The 13,024-nt window shown below is 50.1% G+C and overlaps 9 protein-coding genes across 9 annotated transcripts; 4 read left to right on the top strand and 5 right to left on the bottom strand.

Annotated features, from left to right (window-relative positions):
- Window positions 1-268: 268 nt before the first annotated feature.
- Bathy03g03690 (pyruvate dehydrogenase complex dihydrolipoamide acetyltransferase) lies at window positions 269-1,699 on the top strand (the record flags this gene model as incomplete). The annotated part of the gene is made up of 1 exon (XM_007514327.1): window positions 269-1,699. The coding sequence occupies one exon, from the start codon at window positions 269-271 to the stop codon at window positions 1,697-1,699; it is 1,431 nt and encodes a 476-aa protein (XP_007514389.1).
- Window positions 1,700-1,769: 70 nt separating this feature from the next.
- Window positions 1,770-3,004, bottom strand: Bathy03g03680 (predicted protein; the record flags this gene model as incomplete). Its single annotated transcript, XM_007514210.1, has 2 exons — window positions 1,770-1,808; window positions 1,841-3,004. 2 exons carry the CDS (start codon window positions 3,002-3,004, stop codon window positions 1,770-1,772), a joined length of 1,203 nt encoding a protein of 400 aa, XP_007514272.1.
- Window positions 3,005-3,086: 82 nt separating this feature from the next.
- Window positions 3,087-3,776, top strand: Bathy03g03670 (unnamed protein product; the record flags this gene model as incomplete). Its single annotated transcript, XM_007514391.1, has 1 exon — window positions 3,087-3,776. The coding sequence occupies one exon, from the start codon at window positions 3,087-3,089 to the stop codon at window positions 3,774-3,776; it is 690 nt and encodes a 229-aa protein (XP_007514453.1).
- A 177-nt stretch (window positions 3,777-3,953) lies between these two features.
- Window positions 3,954-5,069, bottom strand: Bathy03g03660 (predicted protein; the record flags this gene model as incomplete). Its single annotated transcript, XM_007514323.1, has 1 exon — window positions 3,954-5,069. One exon carries the CDS (start codon window positions 5,067-5,069, stop codon window positions 3,954-3,956), a length of 1,116 nt encoding a protein of 371 aa, XP_007514385.1.
- A 117-nt stretch (window positions 5,070-5,186) lies between these two features.
- On the bottom strand, window positions 5,187-6,845 carry Bathy03g03650 (unnamed protein product; the record flags this gene model as incomplete). The annotated part of the gene is made up of 1 exon (XM_007514031.1): window positions 5,187-6,845. One exon carries the CDS (start codon window positions 6,843-6,845, stop codon window positions 5,187-5,189), a length of 1,659 nt encoding a protein of 552 aa, XP_007514093.1.
- A 704-nt stretch (window positions 6,846-7,549) lies between these two features.
- Bathy03g03640 (30S ribosomal protein S15) lies at window positions 7,550-7,843 on the top strand (the record flags this gene model as incomplete). The annotated part of the gene is made up of 1 exon (XM_007513837.1): window positions 7,550-7,843. One exon carries the CDS (start codon window positions 7,550-7,552, stop codon window positions 7,841-7,843), a length of 294 nt encoding a protein of 97 aa, XP_007513899.1.
- A 443-nt stretch (window positions 7,844-8,286) lies between these two features.
- On the top strand, window positions 8,287-10,341 carry Bathy03g03630 (COG2072: Predicted flavoprotein involved in K+ transport (ISS); the record flags this gene model as incomplete). The annotated part of the gene is made up of 1 exon (XM_007514317.1): window positions 8,287-10,341. The coding sequence occupies one exon, from the start codon at window positions 8,287-8,289 to the stop codon at window positions 10,339-10,341; it is 2,055 nt and encodes a 684-aa protein (XP_007514379.1).
- Window positions 10,342-10,415: 74 nt separating this feature from the next.
- On the bottom strand, window positions 10,416-11,330 carry Bathy03g03620 (predicted protein; the record flags this gene model as incomplete). Its single annotated transcript, XM_007514300.1, has 1 exon — window positions 10,416-11,330. One exon carries the CDS (start codon window positions 11,328-11,330, stop codon window positions 10,416-10,418), a length of 915 nt encoding a protein of 304 aa, XP_007514362.1.
- Window positions 11,331-11,600: 270 nt separating this feature from the next.
- Window positions 11,601-12,980, bottom strand: Bathy03g03610 (sialyltransferase; the record flags this gene model as incomplete). Its single annotated transcript, XM_007513862.1, has 1 exon — window positions 11,601-12,980. The coding sequence occupies one exon, from the start codon at window positions 12,978-12,980 to the stop codon at window positions 11,601-11,603; it is 1,380 nt and encodes a 459-aa protein (XP_007513924.1).
- Between the last annotated feature and the right edge of the window lie 44 nt (window positions 12,981-13,024).

The raw sequence follows: 13,024 nt of genomic DNA, 5'->3' as shown, positions 1-13,024 counted from the left end.
TTAGCACTAGAAAAATACGCGCGCACTTAGTAGCTTTTTAGTAATAAGAAAGAAGTACATTTGAGATCTGAAAATTGGTTGGCAGTCGTTACAAAAAACACTTAAAAATACAATGTTCTTTTCGTCTTCGCGGCGACAGATCGCGAGGATTACAGCGCGACGCAATCTGAGCAGCACTCTTTCGACGACGAGTTTGTTGACGACGGAAACGACGACAAAAAGTCGAATACTTTCCTCCTTTCCGTCGTTGTTGTCGTTCGAAAAGAGGATGAGATTTGATGTCCGATCGTCTTCGTTTCATCAAAATCATCGTCCGAATCTATGTCTCAGAAGACAGTATTCCTCGGATCTGCCTTCGTCGTTCCAGGAAATCACCATGCCTGCGTTATCGCCGACGATGACGAAAGGCGGCGTGACTTCGTGGCTCGTTTCTGAGGGGCAAAAAGTTTCCGCCGGGGACGTTCTCGCGGAGATTCAAACGGACAAAGCAACCATGGAGATGGAATCGATGGAGGACGGATTCGTGGCGAAAATTTTAATCGAAGCAGGGAGGGAAGATATCGACGTCGGGACGCCTTTGTTAGTCATGGTGGAGGATGAGAAAGATGTGGCGAGCTTTAAGGAGTACGTTGGAGGAAAAGGCGGAGGTGATGATAGCGGCGGTAGTTTTAACGATAGCGGTAGCGAAGCGGAGGAGACGAGAAAAGAGGAGGAGAGAGTAGCGGCGTCGGCGAGCGCGAGCACGTCTTCGTCTTCGTCTTCGTTCGCGACGAGGGGTGCGAACGAGACTCGGGTGTTCATTTCGCCGTTGGCGAGGAAGACAGCGCTGGAAAAAGGCGTGGATTATACGAAGATTCGAGGTAGAGGTCCAAACGGGAGAGTCACGAATTTAGACGTGTTGGAGTACGTCGCCAGCGGCGGCGTGGCCAACGTGAAATCTTCCGCGCAACAACAACAACAACAACAATCTGCAGGAGAATTCGACGCGTCTATATACTTTCCAGAATACGAAGAGGTGCCAGTTTCTACGATTAAGAAAATAACCGCGAAGAGGCTCACGGAATCGAAGCAAACCGTGCCGCACTTTTATCTCACCGTGGACGTGAACATGGACGCGGTGAATGCCACCCGCGCGCGAATGAACGCGTTGTTAGAGAAGGAAAAAGACGCAAAAAAGATTAGCGTGAACGATTTCGTAGTCAAAGCGTCGGCGGCGGCGCTGAGAGCGGTGCCAGAAGTCAACTCGAGTTGGATGGAGACACACGTGAGACGATACAAGCTCGCGGACGTGTGCGTGGCGGTACAAACGGATAAAGGATTGATGGTCCCCGTCGTGCGTTCGGCGTGTTGCTTGGGATTGAGAGGTATTTCGAGCGAAGTGAAGAGTTTAGCGGAAAAAGCGAAAATGGGAAAATTGCAAGGTAAAGACGTCTCCGGCGGCACGTTTACCGTTTCCAACCTCGGCATGTTTGGCATCAAGCACTTCGCGGCTATCGTCAATCCACCGCAAGCTGGCATTTTAGCCGTCGGCGGGACGAGGAAAGAGATCGTAAAAACGAAGGAAGGGATGTACAAAGAAACGAACGTGATGTCGGCGACGTTGAGTTGCGACCACAGAGCCGTAGATGGCGCGGACGGCGCCAAATGGCTCGGCGCGTTTAAATCGTACATGGAAGACCCGAGCACGATGTTATTGTAATTTATTCGAGCACTACTAAATATCTAACCTAGTATACTATCGTATTGTTCACTTTTTGAAATATTTATCGTTATCGTTCCTCGTAATCGCCGGTCGATCTAAATCCGCGCTCCCTGGAATAACGCTCGGCTCTACAGCCACCGCGTCGACAATGGTCACCACCCCGTCGCCTTCTTTACCAATCACGTACGCCACCTCCACGTCGCATAAAGTGACTCGATACGTATCAAACTTCCTCTCCTCCACTTTTGCCGTCCTCTCCCTGGTACTTCGCACGTCTAATCGCAACGTATCCATCACAAACGCTAAGAAATCGTCCGGGTTTTCGTACAAAGGTCGCCTCTTCTTCCCGCCTTTCTTCGAATCGATTTCAAACCGTTCCTCGTACGCCCGCTTCACCTTCTCCCTCGTCTCCTCCTCCGGACTCGCGAGTTTCACCTCTCCAATCGCCAACGGTTCCCCTCCTTCCTCGCCTTCAATCGCTCTGGTCACCCACTTCGGTGCCGTCGCCTCTGGCACGCTATCGCACCACGGCACGTACGGTTTAATATCCAAAACCGGCGTCCCGTCGACTAAATCGATCCCGCCGAGCGTCACTTCCCCTCGCTCCCAATCGACGCTAATAATTCTCCCTAAACTCAACCCGACCGGTCGCGGTCGATGTGGCGTCCGAGTGGACAAACACCCTCGCTTCTCCCCGTTCAACCTCGGCACGGAGACCAACGCTTTCACCGCGCCTCCGTTCTTCGTCCCGCACGCGTTCGTGTTCGCGTGAAACACGTAAATCACCCACGCGTGAGAATACTCCTCTAACCCTTCCAAGCTTCTTTTCGGGACAAATTCCACGTCAAAATGTAGCCGACACCGCGCGGACGCGACCAACGACCCGCCTTGTCTCGGCGTCCCCGCTCGGCGACTAAAACACGACTGCGCTCTCGCAATCGCCGGTCCAAACTGTTGAGGCGAATTTTGAGAAGTTTTACTCCTCGTCTTCTCATCACCATCATCATCATCATTACCATTACCACCAAAACTGCTCGTCGCGTCGAGCACTTTGTGTCTCAGCTGATGTTGTAACCTCACGACCGCGTTCCTCTCCGCCTTGTGTCGATCCTCCAGATGTTTCAGTTTCTCTTTGAGTTGTTTTTCCATTCGTTTCGTCCACTTTTGGTGTTCGGAGATTACGACGGCGATGAGGACGGCAAGAATTCCTCCCCTTCCAAAACCGTGTCGTTCTCGAGAGGAGGAGGAGGAGGAGTCTTTACCACCTCTGTTGTCTCCTCGAAACTGGCGTTTGATCGGCATCGTTTCCGCGCGACACGACGAGTGACGCATTTCCCACAAAAAGATACGACATGTCTCCATTTTATCCAAACAAATCAGAGACATGAAACGCACGCGATACCTCCTCCGCGCCGCCGTGCAAGGCAGCGGAACGCGTCTCAAAAGCACACTCGTTGGTGGAAAGTTATTATCCGGCTCGAAATTCCTCGCCGAGTGCGAACCGTACAAAAGAATCGTCGCGGTTGCCATTCCGTCCGATTTTCGTTCGCGTGACGTTGACGACGCGAAGAAGACGAACGAGAACGAGAACGATAAACCGTGCGCGAATTGCATCGGCATATCCCAAACGAACTTTTACCACTCCTTGGCGGAACCGAAATCAGTCGCCATGGTGCGTTCAAAGACCGGGGTCCCACCGTACGCGACGATCGCGAGGCAACTCCTTCGCATCGCCAAAGAGGAGACACGTCTCGCTGGAGTCCTTTTTATAACCACGGAAAGAGGCGCGGTCGACGAATCGGACGCAACGAGATTTAAAGACGGTATAGTCAAAGAGGCGAAAGAGTTACAACGACAACACCAAGGAGAGAAAGGAGGGACGTGTTTATTAGAGAACGTCCCGATGGGATTTAGCGACGTCGACGACGAGCGAGAAGGGAGTTGGAGAGAACTCGGGAACGCGAGGGAGGAAGAGGAAGGGGAGAGTTGGGCGCCGGCGGCGGCGAGGGCGAGCGCGAGAAGGTTAAGGACGTTTTTAGAGAAGGAGCAAGGCGCGTTGAACACGTTCGGGTGACTCTGCGATTTTTGTCTGAGTCGTCGGCGTCCTCGTCGGGTTGGCTCGAGGGAAGCGACTGCGCGCGTGTATGTGTATGATGTAGTATTATCTGTAATGTAATAATATAAAGCTTTAAAACGCGGTGTTGTGTACTTGTAAGCACGTGTTTCATATACATGTAACAACCTTCAACCTTTACTTCTCGCTCCAATTGATTTCAAACTCGTCCTCTAAATCCTCCGATTCGTCTTCCTCTTCGTCCTCGTAAAACTCTTGATCTTCCTCGGCGTAAAATCCGTCGTGCATTCGTTCGGTCTCGAAAGGCAGCTCCACCTCGTCGCATTCTCGGTACAAATCTTCTAAATCGTAATACGTTCGAGCGGTTGGTGTAAACACGTGCGCAACGACATCACGACAATCTAAACACGTCCAATCGCCCTGATTGGCGACATTTTTCGGAACTTGCAAGTTGTACGTCTCGTTATTCGCCACGTCTCTCATCTTCGACGTCACCGCGGACATTTGAGGACGATTAAACGCCGTCGCTAAAACGACGTACCTGGCGTAAAAAACCGCCTTAGACACTTGTAACACGCGAATATCCTTCGCTCTCGTGTTATCCGCCTCCACGGCTAATTCCAACGCGAGTCTTCGCGCGATCGCGTCTTGCTCCTCGTCGTCCGCTTCGTCTTTAATCGAGAACGTTTCCTTTACGTAGTAGCTCTCCGTAGTATCGCCATCATCGGTTTCCACGTCGTCCGCGACAACAGCAGCCGCGACGATCAAAGTTTCGCTCTCCTCCTCCGCAACCACCTCCACAAAAGGTTGCGACGACGACGACGATGAGACCGCGTCTCTCAATCTTTGCCTCAACACCGGAACCGTCCCGCTCGCGTCCAAACCTCGCTCCTCGCAATGTCGTACCAAATCTGCTTTCTTCATGGACGAGAGACCGGGAATGGTGTGCGCGGTCGCCCCGCCCCCAGTTGTCGCCGCAGACGCGCGAGTGACCACCGCCGTCTTTTCCGCGCGATCGTGATGAAAGCTTCGAGTCGTTTGATGATGCTTTCTCGTTCGTCTCGTCGTCTGAATCGTCTCCCCGTGACTGCGAGTAACCGCCGCCGTCGGAAATCGATTCGATGGAATTCGAGCGCGATTGCTTCTCGCATTCGCGATGGTACGTCGTTGTGTCGCCGCGAAAGGCTCCGTAAACGACGACCGTCTCGGTGACGACGACGACTCGGACGACGACGTCGAGGCCAAACGGGAGAACTGTACGCGCTGGTTGATGAGTACAGAAACGGCGTTCATTTTGTGTTTCTTTTCTGAAGAGTTTTTGAGGTTTTCCCGAGATCACACGTGTGAGATCTGAGCACTTTTAGCGCAGGCGGGGATGATGATGTCATCGATGATGATGATGATGCGATGTTAAAATCGCAAGCTTTTTTTAGCGGACATTATTGATGACGATGAGGACGCCGCATTCTGCTTCTCCTCCTCCTCCATCTTCTTCTCTTTCTTTGTTTCTTTGTCGCCGGCTTTGTCGCCGACTTTGTCGAACAACTCTTTTCTGGCGTCGCGTAACGTTTGCTCGATGTCCGGGCTGGCTTCCTTGACCAGATGGAAATCGTGCCCGGAGATGTAGAATAAGTCGCAGAAGGAAACGGCTTCGATCGTGGCCGTGGCTGGTGTGTTTAAGAGTAACGAGACTTCGCCAAAGTAGTCGCCTTCGGTGAGGAGGATTTTTGGGCGGGCGGTTTTCCGCGCTTCTTGTTCTTCTTCTTCTTCGTCGTCGTGTACGATGACTTCTACTTCGCCGCGGGAAATGAAATATAACCCAGAGTTCGAATGACCTTTCGTCACGATCAGATCGCCGGGTAATGCCACGATAGAGGTCATTCGGTTCACAATTTCTAAGATACATTTTGCGTTCAAACCTCGAAATATGGGCACGTTTCGTAACATTTCTCGGTGGGCGTGCAATAAGACTTCGTTTCGTAAGCTGATCGGCAAAGTCGCGCAGAAATGCTCGACGCGTTTCTCGTCGATGTCACGGTGTCTCAACCAGACGTATTCAAAATACGATTGCATTTTCAAATGTAACGCGCTCGGTAGTTTCAAGTGTTCGCTGAGATCGGAAACTTGCTCAAATTTTCTCCTTTGTAACTCGTCGCGCCCTACTATGGCCGTGACGAGAGCGGCGACGTTACCTAAGGCGATTATGTATAATACTCCACCCACGAGCATCACAAACGATAGAAATGATAGCGCTTTTAAGGGTAGGATGCTCCTCGGTGAAGAATACGTCTGCAAAGGGTCGTTGGAAAGGATAATCGAAGTAGCGACTTGGTACGCCGCCGCGTATTGCAACGACACGTTATCGTGCAAGTGCACGTATTCTGACGTGCACCACTCGTCGGCCCCTGCTGAACACAAACTGTGCCACGCGCACGCGATCCAATGAAACGAAAGCACCAAAAATAGGAGTATTTTCACCGCGCGAGAATATAATCTCGCGGATTCGTGCAAACTTTGGTACCTCGACTCTAAAAACTTCACCACTCTCGTGATCCTCAACAACCGGGTCAGTTTTAACAAATCCGCGTTCTTCGAGTATTGCGACTGAACGAAAATCTCGAACGGAAAAACCGCCAACAAGTCTAACGCCAACCACGTCTTGACGTACCGCTCGCGAATAACTTTCAAATCAACCACTAACGTCCCTCGGCTCGAATAATACGCCGAATAAAATGTGACGCCAATATCCAGCCAAAAGAACGCATCGACCAAGTACCCGATCGCCTTGGAATACATCGGCTCTTCCTCGTTACCATCGAACCGTAAAAACGCCAGCGCGAACGGCAAAACAATCACCGAATGCCCGACGCACACTAAACTCGCGATATCCCACCAAAACTTAAATCTACTCCTGGGATCGATGTAGAAATGTTTCGCGTGTTTCACCCCGTCCGAACCGTCTTTTATTGGATCGATGATCAAATGATTGGATAACAAATTAGAGCTCCTTCTCCTCCTTCCTTCCTCTCTTTGGCTTTCCATCACTTTGCTCACTGGACTGAGCATCATAAAATCCCTTCAGCGGCGCACTTCTCGCGAAGAGCTCCTCTTCTGGTGATCGCTCGATCGATGAGAATACGCGTAGTCAATGCAAATGTGTTTTATTTTTGTTTGAAATAAAAAAAAACGTTTTTGCAAAAAATGAGAAATTTGAAAGCTTCTGCAGCAGAGGAAACAAAAAATGACGAAAGGAGCAGAGAGAGGGAAAGACGACACAAATAAACGCTTCACGCGACATTTCTCTAACACAGCTTTTCGACCACAGACTTAAACAATGTTTTCTTTAACGCAACAAAGTAGCTTTGTTCGAGGCACCGCGCAGGTTTCCTCCTCTTCCGGTACGTCGCGTCGCGTGTCTTTCTCTCTTTTTTTTTACACGAATCGCCGCTTAAATGTGTGAATTTTATCCACGGTGTGGCGTGCGTGTCGGTGTCATCTCCTGTCGACGCCGAAACGATCGATGGAGAAAAAAACGGACGCGAAAACGCTCGAAACGCACGCGGAGGGTATTCAACCGCGCATTTCTCGGGTTTGATGCGCTTATACTCGTTCGCGAATACAGATGGAAAGTTGCAAATCATCGCGCGCATTGATGAAAACCTCAAAAAGCCGCCCAATGTGGTGACCGCCGCTGACCCATTTCTCTCTCTTTATTATCACACGTATCATCATCAAACGAAACAGTCCGCTCCTCCTCCGGCCGTAAAATTCAAATGCGAATCGTCGCCAAGGACCAAAACTCGCGCCCATCTTTAGACGAGCTCTCCGAGTTTAAAAAGTCCGATTCCGACACCGGCTCCGCCTCCTTACAAATCGCTTTGCTCACCAAGCGCATCGAAAACTTAACCGCGCACTTGCAAGCGAACAGAAAAGATTACTCCACGCAACGAGGATTGAAGTTACTCCTCGGCCGACGAGGGCGATTACAAAAGTATTTGGCGAAGGAAGATCCGGCGAAGTATCAAATGACCATGAAAGGTTTGGGGTTGAAGATCAAGTCTGTTTAATAATATTATAATAAAAGAGAGAGATAGTACTTACATCATAGCCACATCCCCGTCGACGACGAGAGATGAAATATACAAGACGGTAACAAACAGAGAGAGAAAAAAAGTCAGAGTCAGAAGACGAAGAAGACTTCTTTCGCATTATTTGTATACATAATAGATTTTGAAGAGATAAAGTTGTTTTAATTGAAAGAGAACACACGTTTACGTAGTAGAGCGTTACTATTACTAATTCCAACCTTTTCTTCTTCTTCTTCTTCTTCTTCTCTTGGGTGTCTTTTCGCCTTCTTGTTTTTTTTTCGAAAAAAATGAAAAAAAAAACGCTCAAAATTACCACTCGGAAAAAAAAAAGAAAGACCGAGATCAGACACGTCTTGTCTGCATATTAAAGCCGGAGCGCGTGGATTCTGAAGGTCACGAGAAGACGAACGCGAGGAAAGGAAATGACGTCTTCTTCCAACGACGGCGTGCTCGACGAGAAGGAATTCTTCATCTCGCCGTCGGAGATGGCGAAAAAAGACATTTACCCGTTACTTTTTATCGGCGCCGGGAGATGCGGATTGACAACGTTGACGCATTTCCCGGAAAACCGTCAACGCGCGTCGCTCGTCGTCGATCGATTCGGAGGGTGGTTGGAATCTTGGGCCGACCGCGCGATGCGTTTGGGAATGACGCACGTGCGGTATCCAATCACGCAAACGCCGTTTGCGAGCAGTTCCATGGCGATTCAAAGTTTCAGCTCGAGGATGGGGAGGAACGAGGAACTGGCGTATTCTGGGAGCGATAAGTTCGCGCCGTTGCCGTCGACGAGGTTGTACGCCGAGGCGTGCGCGAGAAAGATTCAAAGCGACGAGGACGGTGGAATTTTAAAATCCGTGCCGATTGTAAAGGATGAGGTGGTGAATTTGAGGAAGATTGAAGCGAACGAAGAATATCCCGGGTTGTTGAAACGAGGCGGGATGTTGGCGAAGACGAAAGGAGGGAAAGAGTTCGTCGCCGCGCAGGTAGTGGTGTGTTGCGCGAGGAAAGAAGCGGTGGTTCCGGAAAAATTGAAAGCGTTCGTGGTGAAAGATGGTGGGAATGGTCGGGTGAAAACGAGCGAGTCGATAAACGTATTCGATCCCGAGGGTACGTTAAACGGGAAGCGGCTTTTGGTAGTAGGCGGAGGCATGACGGCGGCATCGGTTGCATCTGGGGCGGTGGAAAATAGTAAAGTGAAATCCGTCACGCTTTTACACAGAAAAAGTTTCAAAAGACGCGAATTTGATGTGGAACCGGAGTACTTCGGTGCGAAAGGGTTGCGACCGTTCCATAATAGTGAAGATTTTGAGTACCGCGCAAAATTCATAGACGAAGCGAAAGAGCGAGGAACGATTAACGGCGTCACGTGGAAGCGCGTGAGAAGTCACTCAGTCGCATCAAAGAAGAAGACAAACTCATCGACAGAACAAGATGGTAGTTCACCAAAACTTCGTGTGGTAGAGAAAGCGGAGATCGTGTCCATCGGTTTTGACGAAACGACGAAGCAGTTTTCGACGACGATTGAACTGACCGATGTAGCCAAACGCGAGCTCGCGGCGAAACGCGCGCGAAGTATCATCGAAGTCGACGCCGACGATGATTTTCAAGCGCTGACGATGACAGTCGAGGAAGCATCGTACGAAACGCCCAAAGTTGAAGTGTTTGACGAAATTTGGATTTGCTGCGGTACCGCCGTTTCCGCCGAGACCGATCCTTTACTCTCTTCGCTTCCGAAAACAAATTATTTCAACGGGTACCCGCAACTGGTAGAAACGACTCTTTCATGGGAACACGGACCAAACGAAGTATCGTTGGCGAAAGAGAACGGCGGGTGTCGATGGCCTAGATGCTCAGTTTTCGTCTCTGGACGATACGCGGCGTTACACGTCGGCCCGGTGGCGTCTCTGCCTTTGGGATATCGAACGGCCGGCAAAGAAATAGCCGCAATTTCCACGAAGTCGCACAAACAAAGCCTTCGCATGCGCGCGGAGAACCCGTACGAGATTGGTTTAGGAACATTCGCATCAGAGACGAAAACGTCGTCGTCTTCAAATACGTCAAACAGGGGTAACGCCTTGGAGGACAAATCGAAAACCAACAAGACGAAAAATCCGCGACTCCCTCCCGTGTTGTGGCAAAAAGTAGGCATCATCGACGTCTCCAAACTCCTCCCGTCCGAAAACTTTCCGCGAGTTGATTTACAAACCTACTCTCACGAAGACGTTGGCTTTCAAATCAAAATCTATTTCATTCTCCCTGAGGAAATCGAGAGCGAAAACGTCAAGATGGAATTTTTGGAGCAAGCGTTTGAGATTTGGGCCGTGTGCGCCAAAGCGGCGTACAGAGTGTTTTTACCGAAACTGTACAAAACAATCATCCCCGAACGATCGTCGGTGAGAGTCATCGCTAAGAAGAGGAAGATTATCGTGACGATGCAAAAGTACGACAACTACGAGTGGCGGTTCCTAAAAGTTTGATTTACTACACACAACTGTACCGCGCGCGTAAATGAAAGTAAGTATAATACAAATGCCAAAAACTCAAGATCATTTTACAACTCTTCGTGCTCATTCACCATCTTATCTCCTTTTTTAATTCCACCCTTCCATTTACACGCGCCGGTCCCGGCACAACTTTGCCAGTGGTGTTCCTCGTCAATCATAAATAATTTCACCAAATCCTTAAAGGTTGCGCTCTTCACCATCGCTTCGCATTGCATTCCCAAAACCATCTTTTGCCTCTTACTCGACCATGGGTGCGTTAAAATTCTCTCTCGTATGCTCTCTTTATCCGTCTCCGACAAATCCTTGTCCTCGATTTCGTGTTGCTTGAAAATGTGATACGCCAATCGTTTCGGATCGAACCTCTCCGCCTCGCCTTGCTCCAATTTCACGACCGTATCTCTCCCGTGCAAACCAAAATCTATGTCTGCTTTCGCGTCCGCCAACACCGACACCGCGTGCTTCCCAATGTCCCCTTTCTCCAAAACCACACCCTTCTCGTCCAAATCCATTTTCGCCACTTTCTCCTTCAGCGTGGACGCCGTCACGAGCGCCTCCCACGCTTTCGCCAACGTCAACCCGTCCTCGTACTTCACCCCGTACAAATCTCCAATCTGATCGCACAAATCCTCCTCGTCCACTTTTTCCAACAATTTCTCCAGCATCTCCTCTCTCGTCAACTCTGCCTCTCCTCCGGCCTCGTCCACGATATCGGTCAACATCGCCTTCGTCTCGTTCAGGACGGCAAAGCACGACCCGCATTTTAATCCGTGCGCGAACGCTTGCTGCATGTCGTCCGCGAACAACCCGGTCCCTTCGTCGTCCAGAGAGTATTCTGGCCCTTTCAAAGGTTCTGGTTTCTTGTGCAACGTGTCCGTGAAGTCTTGGCCAAACCTTTCGTTGTTGTTGTTGTTGTTGTTGTTCAGATTGAGAATTGGAAAAAGAGAGGACGCGTCAGTTAACATTCAACAGAGAGAGAAAGAGAGATTAAAAGAGAGAGATAAATCAAACGCACTTGACCGCAAAACTGACGGACAAAGATGACGCGCCCAGGAAGGTGACGATGGCTATTTTTTTCAGCATCCCGACTGAAGTCGTTCAAACAGTCGTTTCGGAAGTGGGGGGAATTTCAGGCAATCGGATCGTTTTTTCTTTTCGTTTTCACAAAATACGAAGTGTTCAATTAAATTTCAAGCCTACGAATACTACTGCGAGCGACGGACTCCTTCTTTCTTTTACGCGTCAACTTCTTCGAGGAACCCGAGTAACTGCAACTGGCGCACGCACGCTCTCTCGGCTTTGACGGCGTGAAGAAGCGATCTTCGGTGTTTGCTGCTGCTGCTGCTGCTGCTGCTGCTGCTACTGCTACTACTACTACTACTACTATGGAAAAGAACGGGAGGATGGAGAGGCAAAGCGCTCGTTCTATTGTTGGTATTCGCGAGGAGAAGACCTCTGCGCTGAACGCGAGACGAGAGGAGGTTCCAGGACGACGACGACGACGAGGATGCCGAGCGAGAGAAGCGGCGTCGTCTTCCTTGTCTTCTTCGTCGCCTTCCGGTACTTTCTTCTGCGTTCTCCTTTAATAAGTCTTCTCTTTCTCGATTGAGTGGATCGTCTTCCATACCGTCCACACTCGATGATTTGGCGTATATCCAATCTCCTTCTACCGTCCACCGCTTCTCTCTCAACCATTCTTTCTTTTTCGGTGCATTTTCACCTTTCCTTCTCTTCGGGTAATACCAGCTTTTCAATCCTTTCCCGTTGAATCCGTACAGCGTGACTTTTTCGCACCTATGCAACAGGAGCAACGTCATCACCATGCCACTCGTCGGATGTTCGCCGAGCTTTCGAAAGTACCTCGAATTAGCGTACTCAAAAAAACGCGGATTCACGGCGTGCGCTTTCTTCTCGATCAAACTCGTCAACTCTTCGCGTTTACCGCACGGCACGCGACTCGTTTTATCTTGGCACCACTTCGCCAACACCGCCTCTTTTTCATTCTCTCGATACCCTTGAAAGATGGCATTCGTTAATCTAAAACTCGTCTTCTTTCCTACATCCGCTTCGTAACCTCTCGTAGGCGCGTTATTAAATCTGACCACAATTTCGTTCGCGTCGATTTCCGCGCCGAGATTTGACCCCGACATGCTCGCGGCGGAGGAGACGAGCGCGCACGACTTCGCCGCCGCGGCGTTCGAAGAATACTCGTCGTTCCCTCTATTACCCATCATCCCAAATATATCAAATTCGGGAAGTAACGACGCAGTTTCTTCCGATATATCTCGCGGTACGCGCCAATAATCGTCCCGATGAGCGTTTGTTGTATCGTCTTCGTCTTCGTCCCTTTCTCCTCCTTTTCGGGGAAAACGCACCACGTTTCGGTGTAAAGAAATCCACTTTCCACTGAACGCACCGTCGACGCATTCCGGGAGGTTTGTTTTCACCTCCGCGCAGTCTTTTCCAGAGAACAAAGCCGGACAGTCATTTCTTCTTCTTTCAGCGCTGAAACCTTCCTCGGTAAAGGCGCCGACGACGGAGGAAACTCCTCCTTTTCCTCCGCGAATGGATGATGCGACGAAGAAGAGGACGACGAGAGAAGATTGTTTCATCATTCTCTCTCGAAGTTTGCGCCGCGTTAACTTAAAGTCGATTTCTT

The sequence above is a fragment of the Bathycoccus prasinos genome, assembly GCF_002220235.1.
Source record: "Bathycoccus prasinos genomic : Chromosome_3".
Classification (NCBI taxonomy): Eukaryota; Viridiplantae; Chlorophyta; class Mamiellophyceae; order Mamiellales; family Bathycoccaceae; genus Bathycoccus; species Bathycoccus prasinos.
The sequence above is the reverse complement of the archived record's forward strand: the minus strand, read 5'-3'. Positions and strand labels throughout refer to the sequence as shown.